Consider the following 27,659-nt stretch of genomic DNA (forward strand, 5'->3'; position numbering starts at 1 on the left):
CAACATCCCCTTTCATCAGTAAGGCACATTCATTGCATTTGGTGAATACACCCTGGAGTACTCCCACACCGCATGGATCATAGTTTACATTGTAGTTCACACTGTCCTCCGGTCATCCAGTGGGTTATGGCAGGATAAATAATGTCCTGATCTGTCTCTGCAATATCATTCAGGACAACTCCAAGTCCTGAAAATGCCCCATATCACACCTCTTCCTCCCTCTCCCTGCCCTCACCAACACCCGTGGCCACCATCTCCACATCAGTGACACAGTTTCTTCCATTGCTAGAGTCAAAACAGTTCTATAGTAGAATACCTTTGAGTCCACTCCAATCTATATTATATTCCTCCATCTAGTGGACCCTGGGATGGCGATGTCCAAGCCACTTCTAAATCGAGAGGGGGCTTAGATCCCACATGGCTGATGGATGTGATTCTCCTGCTTGCAGTTGTAGACACTCTTGGTTCCCTGGTGTGTGGTTGACCATTCTCACCTCCCCATCAGCTGACCTGGGTACATCCAACAAAGAGTAGGTGTTGCAACTCTGCTGAGGCTCAGGGCCCATCTGGCACATGGACAGTCCAGAGATTCAAGTCTCCTGAGCATACACAAGCCCCAGCACCAGTGACAAGTTCAGTAAAAGTGACAAAAGAGGCATGTGTAGAGAGTTCACATCTGAGTCCAACTCCATCACAATCTGGAGCACAAATTCCAAAGTAGGGCCCACTGCCAAGGCAGTGAACTCCAGAGCCATCTGTTATGACCATAGAATCTGTGTGTCTCTGTAGCCCTCAGGAGCCCCACTCCTTGGGGTTGTATCTACTTTGGCTGTCTCTGGGATCCTGCTGAGACGTGTGTAAGCGTGACCCCTCTGATGACCTCCCAACTCATTTTGAAGTCTCTTAGCCATATAAACTCATTTGTCTTTACCATTTCCCTCTTTTATTCAAGGTCTTTTTCTAGTTGCATCACCAGCTGGTGATGATAGAATCCCTGAGTGCCAGGGAGGTTCATCCCTGGGAGTCATGTCCCATGCTGGGGGATGGTAATGCATTTACATGCTGAGTTTGGCTTAGAGAGTGGCCACATTTGAGCAGCATAGAGGCTCTCAGGAGGTAACTTTTAGGAACCCTGCAGCCCTAGGTGTAGTTGAAATTTCAAGCACACAGGCATATAAGCATAGTCATCAGTATCATGGGCCCATCATTGGACCATCCTTCTTCACTGCTCTTTGTCCTTGCACTTGGGTGATTGTTGTTATTCTATTGAGGAATGTGACAGAGCTCCCCAGGATGGGAATTCAGCAGTCCCTCAGTTGTCATGTGTAATTTTATCCACTATGACAATACCCAATGAACATCCGAACATATCTATATACCCTGTATGCATGCCCTGGAGAACTCCCTCCCACCCATGCATTCCCCATCAATGACACCCCACACCAGTGCTCCTCCCCTGCCATAATTGAACCCGTCTGTGATCCAAAACTTCCTCAAAAGTGAAGCCTAATATATTGCCAAATTCAATTAGTAGGAAAATGAAATAGGTTTAAAGATTAGAAATAGAATACATAATAATTTAGAAAAACTAAAGTAAAATATAAATTGGAGTTTTTAAAAATGAAAAATATCATAAAACTTTGTTGACATTTTGCCTTTCATCACAGTAATAGATGTTGCCCTGTATATACAGTGGCAAGGCAGTCTAATTCATTCCTTCCTCAGGGTCTACTTTTTTTTTTTTTTAATTTTGTCTTCTAAAAAGTTTTAGATCACAGTAAAGTCACATATACAATATAGGGAATTCCCATATGCCAAACATCAGACCCTTTCCCATTTCCCCAAAAATGATCTTTTTACATGTGGATGTTATATTTGCTACAGCTGATGTGCAGATATTGAAACATAGCTACCAACCATGGTTCCATTATGGCTTACATTATGGTTTGTTTTGGAGTGTACACTTTTCTAAATTTTTGGTAACATTATGGTTTACATTTTAGACTATACACTTTTATAAATTTTTGGTGAAATTTAACATGACTTATATCCATCATTTCATGAACTTGTGGAACACTTCCATTGCTCCCCAGTTACCTCCACTTCCATTCATTCTGTTCCTCTTTCTCCTTCCTCTCAGGGCCCACAGTGACAACCAAGCTTCACTGCTTGAAGGACAAGATTCATAGATACTTACAACAGTGCTGAGGGCTTGACACTCTAGTCTGTCCTCCCCCATTGGGAGCCACCCATGCTCTCGGGAGACACCCTCTCCTCTGAGAACATCAGTCCATCCCAGGATGGGGGTACAGGACTTTCCCGCTCATCTTTTCTTGTAGTATCTTTATATGGCTTTGATATTAGGGTACTGTTGTCTTCTATATTAGCCAGAGTCTAGAGAAACAGAACCAGTAGGAAATTTCTGTAAATAGTATGAGATTCTGTAAAATTGTCTCATGCTGCACTGAGGGTGCACAAGTACAAATTCCGTAGGGTAGGCTGCATGCCAGGGATTCAGATGAAAGCCCTCATTGAATTCCCCAGGAGACACTGGCTTTCTGAAGTAGATATAGGGATTCTTTCACTGAATGCTGAAATCATTTCTCCTTTTAAGGCCTTCAACTGATTGGATGAGATGTCACTAATTGCTGATGGCAGTCTTCTCAATTGTAGATGTAAACAGCCATTTATGCAGTCAACTCACTGATGATAAAAGTCCATGAAATGCCCTTTCATTATACAGTTAGCTCCAGTAATTGCTTCACTAAACAGCTGGGCACTATTACCTGTCCAAGTTGACACATTAGGCTAAGTATCACAGCTTCATAGAATAAATTAGATAGTGTTCCTTCCCTTCAATTTTTTGGAAGAGTTTTAGGAGGATTGGAATTAATTCATCTTGGGATGATTGGTAGATTTCACCTGTAAAGTCATCTGATCTTAGGCTTTTCTTTTGAGCGAGATTTTTGATGACTGCTTCAATCTCTTTGCTTATAAATGGTTTGTTGAGGTCTATTTCTTCTAGAGTCAGTGTAGGGTGTTCATAACTTTCTAGGAATTTGTTCATTTCATCTAAGTTTCCTAATTTATTGGCATGAAGTTGTTCATAGTATCCTCTTATGATCCTTTTTATTTCTGTGAGGTCAGTAGTAATGTCCCCTCTCGTTTCTGATCTTATTTATTTGCATCTTATCTCTTTTTTCTTTGTCAGTTTAGCTAAGGGTTTGTCAATTTTTTGATCATCTCAAATAACCAACTTTTGATTTTGCTTATTCTCTCTATTGTTTTTATTCTCGATTTCACTTATTTCTACTCTAGTTTTTGTTCTTTCTTTCTTTCTCCTTGCTTTGGGATTAGGTTGCTGCTCTTTTTCTAGTTACTGCAAATTAAGTCTTTGATTTTAGCTCTTTCTTCTTTTTTTAATGTAAACATTTAGGGCTATAAATTTCCCACCTAGCACTGACTTTACTGCATCTCATATGTTTTGGTATGTTGGAATCTCCTTTTAATTCATCATGAGATATTTACTGATTTATTTCCCAATTGCTTCTTTGACCCACTGATTGTTTGAGTGTGTTGTTTAACCTCCATATATTTGTGAGTTGTCAATTTCCTGCGTCTTATTTATTTCCAGCTTCATTTCATTATGGTCAGAGAAAGTGCTTTGTATGATTTCAGTCTTAAATTTTATTTACACCTGTTTTATGACCTAGCATGTGGTCTATCCTGGAAAATGATCCATGAGCACTTGAGAAGAGTGTTTAGCCTGTTGTTTTGAGGTGCAATGTTCTATATGTGTCTGTTTGGTCTGGTTTATCTCTCATGCTATTCAAACATTTCTGCCTTCAGTTTTGCCTGTGTTTGCCTTGTGTATTATGGGGTACCCTGTTTAGGTGCATAAATATTTATGATTGTTATTTCTCCTTGGTAGATTGTCCCTTTTATTAATAGATAGTGGTCTTACTTGTCTCTTACAACAGTTTTGCATTTAAAGTCTATTTTACCCAATTTTAGTATAACTACCCCCAGCTTTTTTTTTTTTGGTTACTATTTGCATGGAATTTCTTTTTCCAAACTTTCACTTTAACCTATTTGTGTCCTTGGGTATAAGGTGAGTCTCTTTTAGACAGCATATAGATGGATCGCTTTTTTAGCCCTTCTGCCAATCTGTCTTCTTTTCCAGGAGTTGTGTGTGTGTTTATTTCCTACAACTCAAAATAAAAAAGATATATAACCCAATTAAAATATGGGCAAATGAATTGAGCATACAGTTCATAATGAAAGATATATAAATGGCTTGTAAGCACAAGAAAAAGTACTTAATTAGTCATTAGGGAACTGAAAATTAAAATCACAGTCTAAATACAACTATGAACCCACAATAGCAGCTAAAATTAAAAACAGACAACACCAAATATTGGTAAGTATATAGAGCAACTGGAGCTTTTGGACTATAAACCAAATCAGTCATGACTCGAGTCTCAATTGACTAGTTTTTGACTTCTAATTTACAACATTCTTCACTTAATTTTTTTAACAAATCAATTTTACTGTTACATATTAATAAAGCATAAATCCATCCAAAGAGTACAGTCAATGGTATTTGGTGTAATCATGTATTTGTGAATTCATCATCCTAGTCATTCCCAGTGCACTTCCTTTATTCCAGTAATAGTAATAATAAACAAAAAGCAAACAAAACACATCACCTCTCAATCTCTCTATGCCTTACTTGCTGTACATAACTGCTATTCTTTTTCCTTCTTCTCTAGTATATTTGTATGTATATTTTGTAAAAATAGTCTTATATATGCAATATCACCCATATTCGTGTTTTACATGAGGTTTTACTGTCTTATACAGTTCCATGTTACAGTTTTTAGTTTTCCTTCTACTAATATATATGACCTGGGACTTTCCTTTTCAACCACTGTCATACCCATACAATAGCACTGCTAATTATTGATATGCTTTAACCATTTCTATTCATTTCCAAAGATTTACAACTTTTTACCAATTCTGCACAGATTAACCCTCAGTTTTCCATTCTTTATCCTCCTATTTTCTGGTTACCTGTATTCTAATTATTACCTCCATGAGTTTATACAATATATTTAGTTCATAAAAGCACAATCATACAGTACTTGTCCTTTTGTATCTGGCTTGCTTCACTCAACATAATGTCCTCCAGATTCATTCATGTTGTCACATGCTTCATGATTTCATTTTTTCTTACTGCTGCATAATGGTCCATCATGTGTATTCAACACAATTTGTTTACCCATTCTTAAGTTGCCAATCTGTGTCTTTGATTGGGGAGTTTAATCCATTAACATTCAATGTTATTACTTTACAGTAATAACATTCTATCCTTTGACTTTTATATGTCATATCTTATTTTTGTCTTTTTTTACCCTCTTAGTTATCCTTACTGATAATCTTCATTTCTACACTCTCTTCTAAGTCTCTCTCTCCTGTCTTTTCCTTTTAGCCTGCAAAATTCCCTTTAGTATTTCTTGTAGGGCAAGTCTCTTCTTGACAAACTTCTCAGTTTCTGTTTATCTGTGAATATTTAAACTATCTCTCCTTTTTGAAGAAGTTTTGCCAGATAATGAATTTTTGGCTGGCATTTTTTTTCTTTCAGTACCTTGAATATATCATACCACTACCTTCTTTCCCCATAGTTACTTGTCCCTTTTATGTGATGTATCAATTTTCTTTTGATGCTTTCAGAATTCTCTTTATCTTTGGAATTTGTCATTCTGATTACTATGTGTCTTAGAGTAGATCTATTAGGATTATTCTGTTTGGAGTACATTGCACTTCTTGGACATGTATATGTATGTCTTTCATAAGAGTCGGGAAATATTTGGCCATTATTAAATATTCTTTCTGCTGCTTTTCACTTCTCTTCTCCTTCTGGGAATCTCATGATGTGTAGGTTTGTGTACTTCATTCAATTCCCTGAGACCCTGCTGTTTTTTTCCATTCTCTTTCTACCTGTTTTCCTGTCAATAAGATTTCAGTTGCCTGTCTTGTTCACTGATCCTTTCAGATGCTTGTTCAAATCTGCTTTTGTATGCCTCTAGTGGATTTTTAATCTCTTCTGTTGTGCCTTTCATTCTGATTCTGCTTTCAAATTCTTCTTTTTGCTCTCCCTATGTCTTCTTAATATCCTTTAACTCTTTAGCCATGTTTTCCTTCATCTCCTTAAATTGATTTAAGAGATTTGTTTGAACAACTTTGATTAGTCGTTCCAAATTCTGTGTTTCCTCCAACTTTTTAATATTTTTCCCTTTGACTAGGTTGTATGTTTTATTTCTTATTATGGCTTTCAATTTTTTTCTGATATCTAGGCATCTGATTATCTTAATGAGCTTACTCTGATGGTCATTTTTTCTCTCACTTAAGGTTTTATTGTTGATTGGTTTTGTATTAAGTCTCTTTTTTGACACTTAGTTCAATTTATTCTAAGTCTTTAGAGTTTCCCTGTTTAACTGGTCAAAACAAGGCTAGTGACCCATGAAGGGGGTTCATACCAGTTCCAAAGGGCCCTGAGGAGAGGGTCAGGAAAGACACCAAAAAAACATTTTTTGTCTCCTCCCCAAAGCTATACTTTCCTGGCCTGCCCAGCATTGGTGCTCTTTGGCAAATTGTTCCCTGCCACTCTAAAGAGGGAGTGTGTTTTTTCAACCTCCACTGAGTGGTATTGAAACAATCACCACGGGGATCCCTGTCTGGGGTAGGCTAGAACCACAATTCAGAGCCGCGACTCAGGCAGATCAGAAGTTAAATTCAGCACTCAACCATGCCCCTGCCTTCACGTCCCTCTCCTTCTACAGCACTACCATGGACTACACCCAAGAAAATCCTTGAGGATTGGAGATGGATGCCGGCCATTACCATAGAATGATTCAATTACAGTTGGGTTTTTTTTGCCACAGCTTCTCACTCTCCCCATCTCACTGTTTCCTGCATCCTGTACAGTGCTTCCCTGGCCTCTGGAGCCCCAGAAACATTGTTCCAGACAGTTTCTGCCTGTCTACTATCATTTTTTGTATGAGGAGTGTGTCTTGTAGTTCCCTACTCGCCCATCTTCCCTGGAAGTTCCCCTGTGACTTTGCTTAACTCTAGCTAGATCTTACGGGTTTCTGAAGAGAGGGACTGGAAAAGTATTTAGTCATAATAATGGTTTAAATGCTTTAACAATGACTTTTCTCTCTTATGAAGAAATAATGGGTGAGCCTGTTGAGTTGGACTAGCAGCAGACATTCTTTTCTGTCATCTTTGGGCTTGCAAATAAATGAAATGTTTTTTGAACATCCAAATGAGATGCTATTATTAACAAATTTGATGATCTGGGGAGAATATACCTGAGTCAAAAATTTCAAAAATTTCAGACATGTGTTTGAGATATCACTGAATAATAAGGGGTATAAAAATAAATCTTAACACTCACTTAAGCTGTTTAAAAAGAAAAAAAAGTTTACCTTAATTTCATACATGTAAATAAAAAATGACTGAATGTTACATATTTATCTTTAAAATAAAAAATAATACTTATCAGATGGGGAAGAGAGAATTATGTGTAAAATATTTGAAAGTTGTTTTTACAACATAAAAATTATAACAAAAATTATTTACAACATAAAAATTATTCAAGTTTTCCTTATAATCAATTTTATGTTTATACATTGTTACTTTCTTTGATTTAAATTTCCTTGATATCAAGTATAAACATAATTATAAAAAATCAAACCAGTTGAACTGTTTCAAGAATGAAAAATATGAATTTCTAAGTCAGGTTTAGTGTTATCCTATCCTAAATAAATAAGCCAACCTGGTATCAAAGGACACCATTCCCTATCTTTTGAATGAGACATGAAATAAGGAATCTAATTATAAGGTTTTCATAGCTTTTTAAAATTACTTTTGAATTGAAATTAAAATTGATTTAATAGAAGAATGATGGTGCCTTTAGATTCACCATACATTATGCCTAATTATCATCATGGATAAATATTTGCTATTTATCAAGACCTGTGATCTCATTTTAACCTCACCCCAGACCTGTGAGGAAGGTATTATGTTCACTTTATAGATACAGAAACAAACTGAGAGAAGTTAAGGGATGTTCCCAAGATTACATGTCTACTAGTGAGTGGAAAAGAAGAGTTACCCTCTTAGATCTTTCACTTCTAAATCCCATGGTCACTATGATACACTGCTTTATATATCAAAATGAGATGACAATATCATGATTTTCATTAATATTGTTGGATAAGGAATATGCCTTTATATGATTAGTCCAGAAAATACTTTTTTCTGGCAAAGAACATGAAGAATGGTGTACTAGTCAAGTTTGCATTCAGCTAATCATAACAAAGACCTAACAAAATATCTGGATAAATAAGAGATTTTTTTTTCACACATTGAGTCCAAACAGTAACCTGTGGCTGTTATGTCTTTGCTTAATGAACCAAGAACCCTCTACACTCATTCTTAGAGTAAGACTTTCATCTATATTGTCACAGAATGGCTACTGCATGTTTAAACTCTAACAAGAAAGACAAGAGAAGATCAAAAAACAAATGGCCATATCAGCTGAAGTAGTCTCTCATTATTAGGAAACTAATTCTCTCCCCAAACCCCTCAAGTAGATTCCTGCATATATAGGCACAAGACTCATGTTACATGATTACTCTAGCTACTAGGGAGCCTAGAAAATAAAGTCACTTTTTTTGGTAGACTAACAACATGCTCTGGATTCTTTTAGTTAAGAGCAAAAAGAGAGAAGGAATATCAGGTAGACATACAGCAACTGCCACAAATGAATATGTATGAAATGTTATAATTACCAACAAGAAAAACAAAGGGCCAAGTCCTAAACCCCAAACAGCTAAATATCAAGATATTTGTCTTCATAAAATAAGTGCTAAGTAATGTTTCTTGAAAGATATTTGATTAAAGGAGAAGTACTTAAAGATAGTTTATAAACTTTCTAGGTTTTATGCTCAGATGGCTATAGAGCCTATTAAGGTAGGTGATATGAGAACAGCTGGTTTGAGATAAAAGAGGACATATTTGATTTTGCACATTGAATTTGCTGTGCCTGCAGAACAGCTTTTGGAAGATGTCCTGTTAACATCTAGAAATACAGGTCTAAAGTTGAAAGAGAGTTGAGGGAAAAAGATAAGTATTAAGTCAATAATCAGCTATTTCACACTTGGAGCAAAGGCAGACAAAAGTATATCATGGTGTACAAAAAAAACCATTAAGGTAAGTCATTAAGTGGTAGTTAAAGGCAGAGAAATTGACTGCTGCATCATCCTGGGAGAATATGTAAAATATAAAGAAAAGGGCATTAAATATTGAAGAGAAGTCAGCAAAGGAAATTAAGTAGGAGCGGACAGAAAGGAAGGGGAGAAGCCATGAGAGACTTTGTCTAAGAGGCCATTGTGGAAAAGTGTCAAGAGTTTCAAGACAAAAGAAGACTTCAGCAATAGCATATAATAGCAAATCAAGAAAGAAGAAAACTAAAAAAGACAACAGTGACTTGTAAGTTAGGATGTGATGGGTGATTTTTTTTTAGAACAATTTCAATAAACAGCATTTTAGAATGGGTGGAGTATTATAGAACCTAAGGAAGAAAGTAGTAAATGCATTTCATAAAAGTAAAAGTTTGAGGTCTGCAGCTACCTAGATCTCTAAAATTGGATTTTCATGGCAGAACTGGCATTTTAAAATTTGAAAATTGTGATCAATCAGTGGAAGTAATTAACTGATATTTCTCAAGGAACAGCTGATTACTAATAGATGTAGACAGAGGCAAGCCTTTGGGAAAGTCATGACTGACTACCAGCAGTAATTCCTCCTCTACAAATTCTCCAGGAAAATTTACTCACCCTGTACATTCCTTTAGACCAAGAGACAGCTGGCTCTTTAGTAAGTCTTGGCCAGTGTTAATAGCTACCCTTTCTTTGATTGTGACTTTTTACCTCAAGCTGTATTTTGCCATTCCATGTTTCATAAGATATCCCTGGATGAGTAATTTACAGATATATGCTTTTCCCTTACTCATTGTTTCCTATGGAGTCTTAGTGACTCTTACAAATACGTGTATTCCTAAACCCCACACCCAGTGGTATCCCCAACTGAGTATTCAGTGACCACTTTGTAACTTGAAATCAGCTAAGGTGGGCCTATTTATATCACAGAAATCAGCAAATACTACAAATAAGAGCTTTTTTCCTCAGAGAACTGGTTGTTAAACCTTTACCATTACATTACTGCTAATGCCCACCACAGAGAATGAAATGATTATGTGACTCAACTCTGTTTTGCCATCATCACAGTATCTTCTGCTCTAACTTGATACTTTACAGATACTATTCTAGTATATAGCCCAATAAAATTCAGTTATTATGTTTATTTGATTCATTACACAGTCATTGAGTTCCTATCATGTGCCAGGCACTAATTGAGATAATAGGAATATTAAATGAATGAATAAGCTCAGTGAGTTTATAATCTAACAGGGTAAATAGATACATAGATACACAGCACATGGTATCACATGGTAAAACTCTAAGAAAGGCATGAGTAAAGTAGTTTAGGAACACCCAGCATTCTCCTGAGGGAAGGCTTCATAGAGGAGGTAGCATCTAAAAAGTGACTTAGAGGATGATTACAATTTTATCTTACAGAGAGAATACTGAGTTTACCCAATCTGACAACTCTCTCTTTGACTCTGTCACAAAGGCTACCTTATGAGGTTAGGAGGAATAAATAATATAATCCACACACATTATTTAGAATAGTTCTTGTCACATAATAGGCATATTATAATTTTAGTTCATTTTATTATACCAGACTGAAGATGCCATCAGGTTTGATGGCCATCAAGACAGAATGCTCAGTACTGAATACTCAGTGAAAATTTTAGATTCTTGACTCCTTTCCAGGATGAAGTATGATATTCATTAGTCTTCTTCTTTAACCTCAGTGCTTCCCCTTGAGCTCTCTGGGTACCAGAAATCTCTCAGTCTGGGATTTCATTTACAGAATCTATTGCTTAATACACTAAATCTTTAATAATTCCTCAGGTTGCTGTGACCATTTTTCTCTGCGTTCTTCCTCCCAAGTAAGAACATTATTACATAGTATCCTTTTTAGCAGTTTTATCTAAACAAGTTACCTCTTTAAATCTATTTTGAACACTGCAATATTCAAATCAAGCATGATAAGAGACTTGGCTAGGACAGAAGAGAAAATAATCTGGAAGTAACTTCTCAAAGAAAAGAGTACCTCCAATTGTGCTATTATCAAAGAAAAACAACCACTCTCTCTGAATTATGATTAAAAAATAATAATAAGGGGGGAAAATTAGAGCATCTTCTTGCTCATGATTATTTGACTGGATTGCATTGCTAGGACTCTCTCTGCTTTGCTCTGTCCCCTCCTCTACTCTCCCAGCCTGATGTCAAAGACTTCTGCCCAAAACTTTTAGCCTTCCTTTCTTTTTGCCTGCTCTTGTGTTTCCTCTCTGAATAGAATTTTAATAGTCTTCAAAGTTCTTGTTTTTCTTCAAAATTGAACTTTCTTATCACCAGTATTTTTTACAAATCAATTTCCTGAATTTGAGTTATATTAATATACCATAAATTTTACTTTTCTGGTGACTTTTATTAAATTGAAGATAAACAATGTTTAAAGGAATTTTAATAATCCCACCTCCTTTTTTTATCTAAATTCATGTACAAAGCTCAAACAACCAGAGTTACTGAGATGTTTTAGAGAAACAAAACACTAGGAAATTACCTAACCTCACAACTTGAAGTGAGGATATGGGAGAAAATAAAAATTTTATTTAAGAAATTGGAGTTTAGTTTTCTTTCAAGTATATTATCTTAGAATTTTAATAGTAACCTTGTTTTCAGTAAAATTTTATAGACACGCTGTTAGTATCTACCATTGTCAGATACATGGGGAGAACATTAACGTTTCCAGGCCACTTATAAACTCTTTACAGGAACATCCTGAAGAATAATCACTTCCTGTAAATTTTTCTAGTTCATGATCTGCTTCATAGTAATGTACAAAACATCAAAATGTTTTCTGGGAAAGCATCTTCATTCTCTTCCAAGATTTTAATGATTCCAGTTAGAGCATAGTTTTCAGCTAAAATTATATAATTCTATGCAATGAATGAATATTCCTTGTTTTTTTCCATTAAAAAGAATGATTAACATATCACTAATTGTTTATCTGTCAGCTGTTAACTAATGCATGTTAATTGTTTAAAACATTATTGTAAAGTACCAAGACAGCACTCACCATTTTTCCTAAGTAAATGAATTTACTTACATTCATAGGTCATTGCCTAGGTACAATAAAAATTTAATTGCTTCTATCTCACTGTTAAAATATATAATAACTTGTTTATCATACCTCAAGCAAAGCAAAAATATATTAAGCATGTTAAATATAACATATTAGGTCATATATTACTTAAATTTCTATTTTGTGAATTATATATGTTATATTTTAAATATGTTCTTCTGAAGTTTTATTTATAAAAACATTTTTCCTATTTTTCTCTCCAAATTTTTCACTCTTGTTTATCATGTTTATTTTTGTAATGGAAGCCTGAGCTATATCCTAAAGGTAAACATGCTTAGTTGCTTGGAGGTCAGAAGAAAAATATATTTGGTGCAAGCCTTGAGTGGATAGCAGATTCATCATCAAACTAGAGCTTTTAGCTAATTTCTAAACTCTTCCATTTATTGTCTTTTTTATTCAAGGACCTTCAGCTTTGGGCACAGGGAATGAGCAATTTCTATGGGCTAAGCTCACCATTGGGTATTTTGAATATATTATTTCCCTCAGTCCTCACACAAATCTTGAAAAGTAAGGATTATTTTACCTTACTGGTATGAAGGCTGAGCCTCAGAGTAATTAAGGCTCTGCATCTCAGGTGCTAAGAAAGATACAAAAATAAGGAGTTTATATTCTGATAGAAGGTTTAAGAAATTCAATATGAACAACACCTACACACATCATGCACATTCAGCCTTCGGTGAATTACATAAAAGATACAAAAATAGAGTATGGGGAATCTTATATTTCCTTAAGTTTTGCTATCTGAAATTTTACCTCAGCAAACTGGATTATCTGGAAGTTCTCAGCCAAAGATATGTGTAATCCATATATCTCTCTCTTGTGTTTTTTTAGGCAAAATCTACGATAGGGTGGAAGACTGGCTGGGCAGTGAATGGAGATTATAGTGGTGTAGTGATGTGATTGGGTTCTATGGTGCAGGAATATGAGGGGGAGTAGGGTGGGAGGGTTGGGATGGATTATCCATGTAACTGGGGGGGAGGATTGGAAGAAGGAGCAGGTGAATTCTGGGGATTTGTAGGTCTGTGGTTAAAACTACAATGGCGGGAAGGTTCTTTTGACTTCAATGGTAGAGGAGGGTTACTGGTGTAGGGCCGCCATTAGAGGGATATGCAGGATAGGGCGTATCTGAGGCATGCCTATATGGAATATGAGAGTGTTCATCTTGTCATAGTGTGTGGGTGGAGACCCACAAAATAAACAAGAAAATAAAAATTTGTATTTTAAACACTAAACAAATTCCTTAGCCTAGCCTTTATGCACTTATAAATCATAGCAACAGTATCAAAAGTCATGTTAGAACCAAAAAAGACAATGTCTAGAGAGCAGGCAAAGTCAGAATCCTAACTGCTGAGATTTAAAAGTAAGCAGTTAGGATTCAGAAATGAAAGTAAAACAAAAGAAAGAACCAATCAGGGAGGCATGGTATGCACAGGTACTAGGCCACTTTGGATATCAGGATAAATTACTAGAGACAAATATTTTTATTGGGCATCTTCTGCCTCAGCAAAGAAGTGTCATATATTTTCTGCTGAGATAAAGCCATTCTTCATCCTGCAGTTGGGAATCATTAGGTTCTTCTATGGTGATGGGGTATGAATCTGGTCAAATGGAGAAGGTAAGGCCTAAGGATATACTAGGAGTCAGTGGTAAAGTTCAGTTTAATATTTTGTTTTTGCTTTATATTTTCTGAAACAAATCTCTTGGGATATATTTGGAAATAGCTATATTTTATTGAAGCTCAGAGTAGTCTTATTCTACCTAATATTAGGTAAAGATATTACTGGAATTGATATTATATCAATATTCATCTACTGTCTAATCATCATCATCGTCAGTATCTGTCATTTATTAAACACTTACTTTGTGTCAGAATTATACTAAGGGCTTGACACACATTATCTTATATAATCCTTACAACAAACCTAGAACATGGGTGTCATTGTTATACACATTTTAATAGATGAAAAACTGAGACTCATAGAAGCTAATTGATTCCAGATTACAAATTTAATAATTTATGTAACCTGAATTCAGACCCATAACTCAGTTTCACTCTGGAGCATGTACTCTTAATTATTACAGTTACTGTCTCCTAGAGTTGTAAATTACAATTTTTCACTTGAATATAGATGATATATAGTCCCATGAGAAAAAGTGTAAGAAAAAATTATAATAGCAAAACTACTTTTCTCTTCAGTTGTGTTAAAAGATATAACAGCCTGCTTTTCTTTTTGCACTATAAAGTATAAGAATGAGAAAGATAAGATCCCCCAAATACAATATAGTATCTACAAAAACAAGTATATAGTTTTGAAAAAAATCTTAAAACTTTGACTTTTCATATAAATGAAATTTCCAAAAAATAGCAAAAAAATTAAAGACTTCCATATTATGTCATAACTTGAAATCAAATTTACTTTTACTAAATTTAGTGAAAGCATGTATAACTATAAATATATATACTTGCTGACAAAGGTAATATAGAATCTACCTATTGAAATGATATTCTTAGACAATGACTGAACTCATTCTCCTTTAAAGTAAATTCTCTTTATTTTTAATGATTTTAGTTTGAAAAAGAATAACATGAGCTAAATTTTCATCCAAATAGTACCACTGTAAATAAGAAATCTTACCTTTAAACTCAAACACAATGGCTCTATTATATAGATTTCTTGGAAAAGGGCAGCAATTTTTTTTAGAATTTAATTTTATTCATTTTGATCATTGAGATTTTTTCTAACAAAATGGAAAGTTAAAATGGACTAGGAAACCCAACACTTAATTTGAATGTATATTTCTTTGATTATTGAATTTGATTGTTAAAATTTTAGGGAATCTTAGAAATGATCTCTTTATTCTGCATTTGAAGGAAAGATTAACTTGTTAGCCACCTCAAAAATATATAGCTAGATATGGAGAGAAAAAAGATCATTTGAATCTGATCTAATATTTATACTATATCTTGTTACTATTCTGTTTATACTGACCAATAAGTTTGTATCTATTATTTGCAGTGTATTTTTATTCATTGAGGAATATTTATTAGGTAATAATTCTTCTAATTACAGTAAGTCATTTGTATAAGATAATCATCATTCTAAGGCTTTGTGAAATTTGCCAGTAACTCTGATTAGAAAATTCTCCATTGTAAATTTTACTAGATAAAGATGTTTCAAAATTATGTTTGAAATGAACACAAAGAAAAATCTATAGCAGACCTTTTCATAACTCATTAATAGCTATATTTGGTGCTTATAGTGATATATAGTAATAGTTATAGCACCTGGTAGTAATGATATAGTAATTATACTGGCCGCAGTTATATTATGCCAGATACTATATTGGGCACTTGAAATATATTGCTTCTAATTTTCAAATTAACCCTGAAAGGAAGATATTATTGTCCTTATTTTTTAATAAATAGGCTGTTAAAGGTTAAATAATTGACTCAAGTTTACCCAACTAGTAAAAATTTTGCTCTATCCTAGTCTAACCTTTTCACATCCCAACACATGAACCCCAGCAAATAACCTATTGTTGTCAAAAATAAATTGAATTATGTCAATAAGTTTTTACATTAAATGTATTTTTTGAGAATAGGTCATTAATATAAAGCATTTATGATCGTTTTCAATTTACCAGAATATTTAAACACCCTGCTTGTGCCAGATAACTATTATTTCAGTTACAGGAAGTTTGAAGTATTATAAATAATAATGACTTTTTCTAGTAATTCTAGGATTCATCAAAATTCAGAAATTAAACTTTATCTTTTCTCTTAGCATTTCTAAAAGTCTTAGTGTTTTAATAATTAGAATTTTTATTATCTCCAGGTTTTCAGTGAATCATAATGGATGAAAGAGAAAATTTGATGGCTACTAGGATTGGTTTTTTTCAGTCACAATGGCAACTTCATCATACAGTTTTACTCAAATTTTATTTACAAGTAAAATTTCTATTTCTTAATATTAAACCAAATGTTTGTTTCCCAGATTTTTCCTAAATGCTCTTCCCCGAGACCATTGCCATTTTTGCAATTATTTTAATGGCCTTCATTGGGGTGTGGTGAAAATGCTCTAATTGCCTTTGCTAAAAACAAGGGATTTTTCTTTTAGGATAATTGCCATCACTTTTGTTTTATGTGCAGCTAAGTAGGGTTTTGCAGAATCCTCTGTGGAAAATTAAAGTGCTGAAATAGGAGAAAGCTAATAATTGCTTTGTATGGTAATACTGACAACTTCTGCATATTTGTCAATCTGTGTTAACAGTATCGATCAGGATGGGATCCTCATAGAGGGGCAGATAATATTTCCACTAAATCTTCGGACAGTGATGTAAGTGATATATCTGCGGTTTCAAGGACTAGTAGTGCTTCTCGTTTCAGCAGCACAAGCTACATGTCTGTCCAATCAGAACGGCCAAGAGGAAACAAGAAAATCAGGTAAGGGGACTTTAGCAGTAAAATCCTCTAAATGTATTTTAGAAGAACTTCTATCAATCATTACTTTTCATTATATTTTGGGCTACATTTCAAACTTTTTCCACAGAAAAAATTTTAAGGAATTGATGGTAGTTTTGGTTACTAGATTTTTTGAAGAAGTATCATTTTTTTCATGTTTGATATTTTTAAAATAATTCTGTTTTTATTACATCTTTATTGAAGTTAAAGTTAAGTGAAGATTTTAATTTTTGAATGTTCCAATGAATATGAAAAGTAATATTTTGAAGATCCTAACTGAATACATTCTGGTGATACAGAGAACATAGGATGCTCTCCCATCTTCCTGAAATATTTATAAATGCATGGAAAAAAGGTCTCAGCATGTCAAAAAAACTTATAAATGCAATTTATAAGTTAGTAAAACGTACATTTCTCACCGGACAGATTTTGTGGGCACCTGGCAAATTGATTTTTTTCATTCCTATTGGATTGAAAAATCCAGATAAAGAGACCCCAAGCTTTTGCCTTGTTTCCATGCAAGTTTGTAAAATGTAAATATGATTGTAAAACAGTTATGATTGTGTTGCTTATAGAGTGCTCCTCTCATAAATAACTGAAAAATGTTTTCAGAGCTTATAAGATGTACTTTTTACTTAGGTTTTAATAAGTTACCTGTTATCTCTCTGTTTATGTTCTTGACTTCATTCCTTTTTTTTTTTCTTTTTTGTTTATTTGCATGCCTTCAATCTGTGTTGCTTTCAAAAGGACAAAGGGATTAGAAGAGGGAGGGAAAGAAGGGGATAAGCATGAAGAGATAGTGCATGAGGATAAAGAAGTAAAGGAAGAAAGAATTAATGAGAATGGGAAAGGGAAAGATATTACAAAAACCTGTAAAAAAGAGAAAAACAAAGGATCAGGAGAAAAGGAAAAAACACAAGATATACCTGAGCAAGGGAAAGAAAAAGAACAGTGGAATAAAGAGCATTTGCAAAGACGATTCTCACAAGATGATGCCAGGTAAAATATGCTTATTTTAGTAGACATTTTCCATTAATAATTTAATCCTTTTCCTACTCCTAAATACTCTTTTGCCATTTGCATTTGGTTTGTTTTCTTGTGTTTCATCTATTTGGCTTGTAATACAATTTATTAAGCAGTCATTAATTTGTAGCCACTAGTTCTGAGAGTCTGATTTTTTTTGGTTTTTGAGTTTTTTATGATTAGCTGAATTCCCCTCTTAGTTTTCTGCTGGGTTCTACTGCAGTCAGAATCCTGAGGAAGATTACAAAGCAAAGACAGTTCTATTTGGTACTCTGAAAAAAAAAAGATTGGTTTTACTGGAATATGTGGTGGTATTGGTACCTTTAGAAATTCATTCAGCTGAACAAGCTATGAGAGAAGCAACTTGGAGCAGTGTATTAGCCAAAAGGGCATGCAAAATACCAGAAATTGGTTGATTTTTATACAGGGTATTTATTTGGGGTAGGAGCTTACAGATACCAGGCCATAAAACATAAGTTACTTCCCTCACCAAAGTCTATTTTCACGTATTGGAACAAGATGGCTGCTGATGGCTGCAAGGGTTCAGGCTTCCTGGGTTCCTCTGGGCTCATCTCCTCTGTTTTCTCCACAAGGTCAGCTGTAGACTATGAGGCTCTCTAGGCTTTGCCTCTCTCCACAAGGTCAGCTGTAGACTATCAGTCTAATGGCTCTGTCTTTCTTCCTGGGGCTCCAGCTTCGGCATCAAACTCCAACATCAAAACTCCAACATCAAAAACCCTTAACTCTGTCCTTTGCCATGGCTTTTATCTGTGAGTCCCCACCCACTAAAGGGTGGATACGCACCGCCCTACTGGCACAAGTGGTTTACATAATTACTTAATCAAGTAAACCTATGAATCCAATATAATCTAGTATGCCCAGAGGAAAAGATCAGTTTGTAAACATAATCCAATATTTCTTTTTGGAATTCATCAATAATATCAAAACTGCTGCAAGCAGAAAGAAAGGTAGGATAAAAATCCCAAGCAGCAAGGCATAAAAACAACCATGTGTTTATTCTTGTAAGGGCACAATGCAAGAAAGAAACTCGCTTTACTGTGCTGTACCAAAAGTCAAATCAGCACAAGTATGCAGGAAGACTTCCTTTTGCTTGAGATTAGGTTTCTCTGATTACATTTATCTTAGACTGAGAATTGCAAATCATGTACATTTTGAAAAAATTGGGTTTTACAGTAGTCCAGAATTTGATTCTGTGTTTGTACAAAGTCTGCTTGATAAGCACACCTTATTATAAACTAAATTTTGCATTATTATATCCAATATATATAAAAGTCTCAATTTTTACTTTAAATATAACTTTAATGAGAAAGATAATTTGATCAGTTTTTTAGCCCTTGCATATACAATTCAGTGGTTTAATCTATGACACTGTTTTCTGTCAGGTTGGTGTATTTAATATGAAAGTTTCTGTATAGCAGTTAGCTATTAAACCTAAAAATGAATCTTCAATTAGGAATATTTTGTAATTTGAGTCTAAACTAGTAATTTCAAGTATGTCTTCATTATTTATCCAATTTTTGATAATTAAATTTATTAATAAAAACCATTTTTCTGATATGTTGGGCATAGGATCATTAATTCACAAAGATGAATTTTCCAAGGTTTCCTTGGATAAGAAATAGCTTCCTTTCTTCCCAGAGCAGGGCTAAATGTGAGTCTTATATACTAACCAAATATGCATACATAGATACACATACATATATACATATATTTCAAACACCAAGAGCTCATTAAAATTCACCTGGAACCAAAAGCCAATACCAGATAACTGGATTGGTGAGCAAAGGCTTGAAAAAGAGTACAACATTCCTTTCCCCATTTTTAAATATCCTATCTTTGGGAAAAGAGTACATTATTTTACACAGAAAATGAAAATATGGTATATTCCTAGCATCTGATTTGTTAGGGCAATGTACTCAGCTTAAGTAATTGTATAATACTTCTGGAACTGTGAGCCAAAGGAGGCCATGCTGCTCTCTAGGAAACATATTCCCTAAGATGGGAAAAAGTATCAGCTGCAACTTTTTCAAGAAAATGTTGGTGCCCTTCATCAGTTATGATTTTGAATTTGCTATCATTTCCTAGAACAAATATAAAAATTTTTATTCTGATGGAAATATGCCTTTAAATATTGCCAACAATGTTTTGTTTTGATAATTGAGAAACACAATCATAGTTTGTTTAAAAGCTGAAAACACATTATATGCTTACACAACATTATTGGAAATAATCTTACTCTGTGATGCAACATTCACATTTTATGCCTTTCACTTGTAATCCAAGTTTTATAAAAGAAGACTAATATTCTTACTTTAATGTTTAAGTATTTATAGCAGTGGTAGAACTTAAAATTCACACAGTGATTGAGATCCACGCTACTGGACTACAACGAAAAAAAGTCCTTTATAATTATGTTCTCATTGCATGATGCAGAATTATGCTGTTCATGTTATAGTAAGTTACATTAAAGTAAGTCTGCTAAATATAAAGGTAACAAATGAATAGCATAAAGTAATTTCAAAAGGTTCATTAAATGTTTGAATATTATATTTTATAAGCTTATTAATAAATAATACATTCATATTTAGCTATTTATGTACATGTATGTAGGTCTGGTAAAATGCCTTTATATCATTAATAATTATATGTGGAAACTCTAGAAAATCCAAAATTATACTTGACATTTAGAATATTCTTAATTTTTTTTACACTATGTATGTGTATTTATGTCTTTGATTTTAACTATACTCACATATATTGATTGTATGCCTTACATACCTGGTAAGACATCCTAAAAAATGCTAACAGGTAAGACGAAATAATTCATTCAACCAATATTTATTTTTATATTTTTTGAGGTTTATATAATTTTTTTTATATTAAAAGAAGCTTTAGATTACATAAATGTTACATAAAAAATACAGGAGCTTCCCTTATGCCCCACCCTCTCCCCTTCCCATATTTTCAGGTTTAGAATACATAAATGTTACATCGAAAATATACTGGGAAGCCAGTGTAGCTCAGTGGTTTAGCGCAGGTTTCCCACGGATGAGGTCCCAGTTCCAATCCCTGGCCCTGATACCTCCAAAAAAAAAGAAAAAAATATAGGGGTTTCCCATATACCCAACTCCTCCCCCTCCCACACTTTCCACCATTAATATCTTTTCATTAATGTGGTACATTTGTTATAATTGATTAACACATTTTGAGCATGGCTGCTACCCATGGTCTATAGTTATACGTTGTAATTTACACTTTTTACCATACAATTCTATAGGTTTTGAAAAAATATGTAATGGATAGTATCTGTCATTGCGATATCATGCATAACAATTCTAATTTCCCAAAAGTGCCCCATTTTACAGCTATTGTTCCCTTTCCCTCCCTCAGAACCTCTGGTGACCACTGTCTTTACACCAATGTTACAAGTTCTTCCATTGCTAGAATAATAATAAGTTTACTTTGGCCCATAGTTGCATTCATCCTTATATATGTTCATTCCTCAATCTTGATGATTTAGGGATGGTGATGCTCACTATGCTTCCAATTGAAAGGAGGCTTAGATCCCATGGGGCAGATGGGTGAAACTGTCTTGCGTGCAGTTGTAGATACTCTGTTTTTTGGGGATCATCATCCTTTTGTTAGTTGTCCTGGGTGAGTCCAATTTAATGGAGAGTAGGTGTTGGCTGCAATACTTCCCAGGCACTGTACTAAGAACTAGTTTCTAAACTGATAAACCTGAGGGTGGAACATTTATTAGCCATTTGTTGATGGATCTTTAAGGACAGCTCCATATCCAAAAAAAATGATATGAAGCTGTCTAAACAAGTTCACAAGGATATTTAATAAAATAATTTAGCATAAGTCAAGAAAATGGATCTTAAAAAAATCTATAATGGAAGATAAAAATATATAGAAAAGTATAGTTAAGTCAAACCAACCCTGTTGGTAGTTTTGTGTCCAAACTCTTATTCATGTCCTATTCTGGGCATGTAAGGCAAAAGAAAAAAAGTCAAGAAACTCTTTTCTTTCTGAACCCTTAGTTCTCAGGAATGTCTATAAAGTTATGGAATAGCATTTCTCTCTCTCTTTTTTTTTTTTTTTAGATTTATTTAATTTATTCCTCTCCCCTTCCCCCAGTTGTTTGCCTTCTGTGTTCATTCGCAGTTTGTTCTTCTGCGTCCGTTTGCATTATCCGGCAGCACTGGGAAACCACTTCTCTTTTTTGTTGCATCATCTTGATGCGTCAGCTCTCTGTGCAGTGCCACTCCTGGGCAGTCTGCGCTTTTTTCATGTAGGATGGCTCTCCCTGCGGGATGCACTCCTTGCATGTAGGGCACCCCTACACAGGGGTGCCCCTGCATGGCAGGGCACTCTTGTGCACGGCAGCACTGTGCATGGGCCAGCTCCACATGGGTCAGAGGGCCCAGAGGATCGGACCCTGGATCCTCCTTATGGTAGACAGACACTCTATCAGTTGAGCCACATCTGCTTCCCACATTTCTCTTCTTTGAAAGAATGAGCAATACAATATTTTCAGTGACTCTTATTGATATAGGGAAATTTCTTGAAGTAAAACGTTAACATCAGTTCAAATCTTGATTTTTGAGAGACTTAAGCCATCTAAATTGTCTAGCAGAAAGTTCTTTATTTATTTATTTATTTATTTCCCCTTCCCCCCTCACCCCCCCCCCCCCCAGTTATCTGCTCTGTGTGCATTCGCTATGTGTTCCTCCATGACCACTTCTATCCTTATCAGCGGCACCGGGAATCTGTGTTTCTTTTTGCTGTGTCATCTTGTTGTGTCAGCTCTCTCTGTGTGCGGTGCCATTCTTGGGCAGGTTGCACTTTCTTTCGCGCTGGGCGGCTCTCCTTACGGGGTGCACTCCTTGCGTGTGGGGCTCCCCTACGCTGGGGACACCCCTGGGTGGCAGGGCACTCCTTGGGCACATCAGCGCTGCACATGGGCCAGCTCCACACGGGTCAGGAAGGCTTGGGGTTTGAACCGCAGACCTCCCATGTGGTAGGCAGATGCCCTAACCATTGGGCCAAGTCTGCTTCTCGAGCAGAAAGTTCTTATAATTTTTGAAGGTTAAGCAGAATTTTTGTTAAATATTTACACAACAGCATAACTGCTTACAATTAGAGTTAAAATGCAAAAACCTATTTACAAAACCATATAATATTATCTGATGTGTGTCACATATTTATGCTTATGTTATAGACTTTAAAGGGGAAGTGTGTGTGTTATGTCATGAAAATAATTTTGGGTTATAAATAGAAGATTCCTGGACTCTTATCCTGACTCTGCTATGTATACTTTTCCACTTTACCTGTCTGGGTTTTTTAGCTTGTCAAATAGAGGAATGGATGATTCATACTCCCTCCCAAAGCTTAGATGAACCTAGTGCCCAGCAAACGGGAAAGTAAGCATTGTCTCTTATAATGATGATTGGCTTTATTATCATGAACGCAAGAGCTAATTGGTTCTTTGCTTTACCACTGCTAGAAATAATAGCTCAACCCAAGTTTCTATAATTTGGCAGATATTTCCAAAGTTTATGTAGTCAGTATTTAATAGTCCATTGATCAAACTGACATATTTTGGTTTTTTAGAAGTATGGTTTAGTGCTCACATTATCCCAGAGGGCATATTGATAGACTTTGCTCTTCCAAGGATATATTACTGGTAGCTTCTGTTTTTTATTTTCTTTCTTTCTCACTGAGACTATCTTCTAGTTATACCATTGAAAATCTTGCAAGCCCAGATAATTTCTACTGGTATGATGGTGCATTAGAATCAAAAGGGAACTTTTTAAAATGCTTTTTTTTTTTAATATCACTTCTGGAATTGTGATTCTATACATTTGAGGTGGGACCCAGAAACATGCATTTTTAAAACATGCTCACCAGGCGATTCTGTTATGGGTGATGTTATTCCCCTTTCTTTGAGATATTTTAATTCTTATCTTTATGTCTAATATAAGTTATTTGAAGCCTTCAAAATTAGACTGTGTTTTAACTCAGCCCCTCAGAGAATTGCCTTCTTTTAAGTAGACTTAAATAATGCCCTTGTCTCTCATAGAAAGTTTTCTTTTTTTGAGATATAATTCACAGAGCATAAAATTCACACTTTTAATGTATATAATTCAGTGGTTCTTAATATAAATACAAAGTTGCATGGCCATCCCCACTATCTAATTTTACAATATTTTTATCACCCTAAAAAGAAACCCTGTACCCATTAGTAGGCATTCTGCATTCTTTCCTCCCCACAGCCTCTGGAAACCACTAATCTGCTTTCTGTCTATATGGATTTTGCCTATTTTGGACATTTCATACAAAATGAATCATACAGAAAGTTTAAGGCTTTGCTTTTCGACTTCTGCCTTTTTGTGACTGGCTTCTTTCACTCAGCATAATGTTTTCAGGATTCATCCATATTGTAACATATTTCAGTACTTTATTTCATTATATGGCTGAATAATATTCCATTTTATGAATATAGCACATTTTGTCTATCCATTCACCAACTGATGGGTATTTGAGCTGTTTCCACATTATAGCTATTATGAATAATTCTGCTATGAACATTTGTGTACAGGTTTGGTGTACACATATGTTTTCAGTTATCTTGGGTATAAACCTACGAGTGGAATTCCTGGGTCATATGGTAACTCTGTGTTAACATTTTGAAGAACTGCTGAACTGCTTTCCAAAGCTGCTGCACTATTTTATATTCCCACCAACTATATATGAAGGTTCCAATTTTTTCCACATCCTCACAAACACTAGTTATTTTCCATTTTTTTATTATAGACATCCTCTTATATGAGAAGTGGTATCTTATTGTGGTTTGGATTTGCATTTTCTAATTGACTAAGGATGTTGAGCATCTTTTCATGTGCTTGTTGGCTGTTTGTGTATCTTCTTTAGAAACATGTCTCTTCAACTTCTTTGCCCATTTTTTGATTGGGTGGTGTATTAGGGTTCTCCAGGGAAACAGAATCAACAGGAGATATCTATAAATAGAATGAGATTTTATAAGTCTTTCATGTGACTGTGAGGGTGTACAAGTCCGGGTTCCTTAGGCAGGCTGCAAACCAGGGTCTCCCATGAAAGTCCAATGAAGGTTTTGGTTTTTTTTTAAGATTTATTTATTTATTTATTTCTCTCCCCTTCCTCCCCCACCTTGCCCCAGTTGTCTGTTCTCTGTGTCTATTTGCTGCGTCTTCTTCTTGTCCGCTTCTGTTGTTGTGCGCAGCACAGGAATCTGTGTTTCTTTTTGTTGCGTCATCTTGTTGTGTCAGCTCTCCTTGTGTGCGGCGCCATTCCTGGGCAGGCTGCACTTTCTTTCCCGTTGGGCAGTTCTCCTTATGGGGCGCACTCCTTGCATGTGGGGCTCCCCTACACAGGGCACACCCCTGCGTGGCAGGGCACTCCTTGCGCACATCGCACAGCGCATGGGCCAGCTCCACACGGGTCAAGGAGGCCCGGAGTTTGAACCAGGGACCTCCCATGTGGTAGACGGACGCCCTAACTACTGGGCCAAGTCCACTTCCCGAAGGTTCTTGATGAGTTTCCAAGAGACGTTGGCTGTCCAAAGACAAGCTGGAAAATTCTCTCTGAATGCTGAAATCTCTTCCCCTTTTAAGGCATTCAGCTGATTGAATAAAGCTTCTCTCGTTACTGACAGCAGTCTCTCTGGCTGATGCAGATGTAATCAGCCATCTATGCTGTAAACTCACTGATGGCTAAAGCCCATAAATGCCCTTGTATTACAGTTAGCTCAGTGCTTGCTTGACCAAACAACTGGGCACAATTATCTGGCAGAGTTGCCACATCAGCCTAACCATCACAGGTGGGTTGTCTTTTGTTGTTAAGTTGTAAGAGTTCTTTGTGTATTCTGGATTTTAACCCTTTTCAGATATTTTATGTACAACTATTTTTTCCTATTCTGTGGATTGTCTTTCACTTTCTTGACAGTGTCCTTTGAAGCACAATGTTTGTGTTTTTCACTTTCTTTGGTGTCATACTAAGAAACCATTGCCTAAACCACAGTAATGAAGATTTACACCTATGTTTTCTATTAAGAGTTTTATAGTTTTAGCTCTTACATTTATGTCTTTGATCCATTTTGTGTTAATTTTTATGTATTATGTGAGGTAGGGGGATTCAAGTACTAATATCCTATTTTAAGACCCTAGCCATGCTAAATTTCTGAAAAAATACCCATGTCTTTCTTGCCTTTGAGAATAAAAAGACTGACCTCGTAAGGTCTGGAGATGGAAGCAGCTACATTAAGAAGTCCTTTAATAAGGATTGATTAAGTTCAATTGAAATTACATGCATTAGACAAAACTGGGAAAGAAGTATTTAAGATTGTGAGTCATGATTCTATAAAGGAAACAATGTGAAAAGAGTTGCATTTAGCTTTTATCACTACAAATATATTTAAAGTAATTAAACTGTAAAAATAACCGAAAGAAACTGAACATTTTAGCTCATAAAATGGCATAATATGATAATATTGTTACAAAGAAGAAAATATGAAAAATATAGATGGAAGAATATGAAAAGATGAGGGAGAGGCAGAGAAAGAAAAAAGATTGAAATCTTAAATTGCAAGCAACCACTTCATTCCTGACAAATCTGTATGAAAATTTAAAAGTGACCTGATTTCTCTTATTGACCACTGAACATAGAGGTTCATTTTCTTGAGGTACAAATTAGTAGTTACAGATCACTAACATCTGTTGAAAAAATTTACCTAATAAGTTCTAATTACTATATATAATGATTTCTGATGCAGAATGTGGAAGAAATTAGTATTTTATAAAAGTCTTAATTTTAAAATTATAAGTTACCTCTATTTCCAAATAATAAAAAAGAGTTAGGCTCTAGTTCCTGATAAATAAATGTGATAGTTTCTAAGAGCGTGAATTTGCTCTTCAAACTTAAGCATATTATGATTGTATTTGAAACTAAATTAAACAAAACATTAAATGTGAATCATCTAACTCTGATCCTGATATGATGGTAGAGATGATGATGAGGATGAAGACAGCTTAAGAAATGGGTAGTCCATTTCTCTAAAGTAGTTCATTTGAAAACATCAAAGAAAAAGGTCTCTGCACTGATGAATGGGTAAACAAAATTTTGTATATCCATAAAATGAAATATTATTCAGCTATAAAAAGAAATGAGGTAATGATTCATGATATTGCATTAATGAGCCTTGAAAAATTATGCTCAGTGAAAGAAAATATATGGCACAAAAGGTCACATATTGTATGATTCCATTCATATGAAGTGTACAGAATAGATACATTGATAGAGACAGAAAGTAGATTAGTGGCTGCCAGGGGCTGGAATGAAGGGAGAATAGATTAAAAGATCTCTTTTTGGGATAATGAAAATATTGTGAAATTAGATAGTGGTGATGGTTGTACAACTTTGTAAATATACTGAAAAGCACTGAATTGTATACTTTAAAAGGATGAATTTTATGGTCTGTGAATTGTATTTTTAAAACATGCTCAAAAATGTCTCTGCCCCAAAAAAGAAAGAAAATCTATAACCTGTATTGCTTCTTATTATGAGTGTAGTGATGATATAATGCAGATGGTGCTTTGTTTAGGGTTTAGTTTTCAAGCATCTTTTCTTCTATTTCCATTACTACTTAAGATCCATTTTCTGGGATGTCCATGCCTGTGCCTTTTTATCCTTTTATATTTTAGCACCTCCAGGG

At 35.0% G+C, this 27,659-nt stretch overlaps 1 protein-coding gene across 50 annotated transcripts in view; it reads left to right on the plus strand.

Annotated features, from left to right (window-relative positions):
- RIMS2 (regulating synaptic membrane exocytosis 2) overlaps positions 1-27,659 on the plus strand; it is a 734,990-nt gene that overhangs the window by 567,159 nt on the left and 140,172 nt on the right. For 34 of the 50 annotated variants that reach the window (XM_058275873.1, XM_058275868.2, XM_058275863.2 and 31 more), the window contains one exon: positions 16,674-16,846. The exons of 13 other annotated variants lie outside the window; for them this stretch is intronic. In XM_058275873.1, coding sequence (XP_058131856.1) covers positions 16,674-16,846 — 173 coding nt within the window. Of the gene's footprint in view, positions 1-16,673; positions 16,847-17,611; positions 17,864-27,659 lie in introns of all 50 variants that reach the window. 3 more of the 50 variants (XM_058275857.2, XM_071207969.1, XM_058275855.2) reach the window with 1 other exon arrangement.

Source organism: Dasypus novemcinctus, chromosome 14 (genome assembly GCF_030445035.2).
Source record: "Dasypus novemcinctus isolate mDasNov1 chromosome 14, mDasNov1.1.hap2, whole genome shotgun sequence".
NCBI classification, from domain to species: Eukaryota; Metazoa; Chordata; class Mammalia; order Cingulata; family Dasypodidae; genus Dasypus; species Dasypus novemcinctus.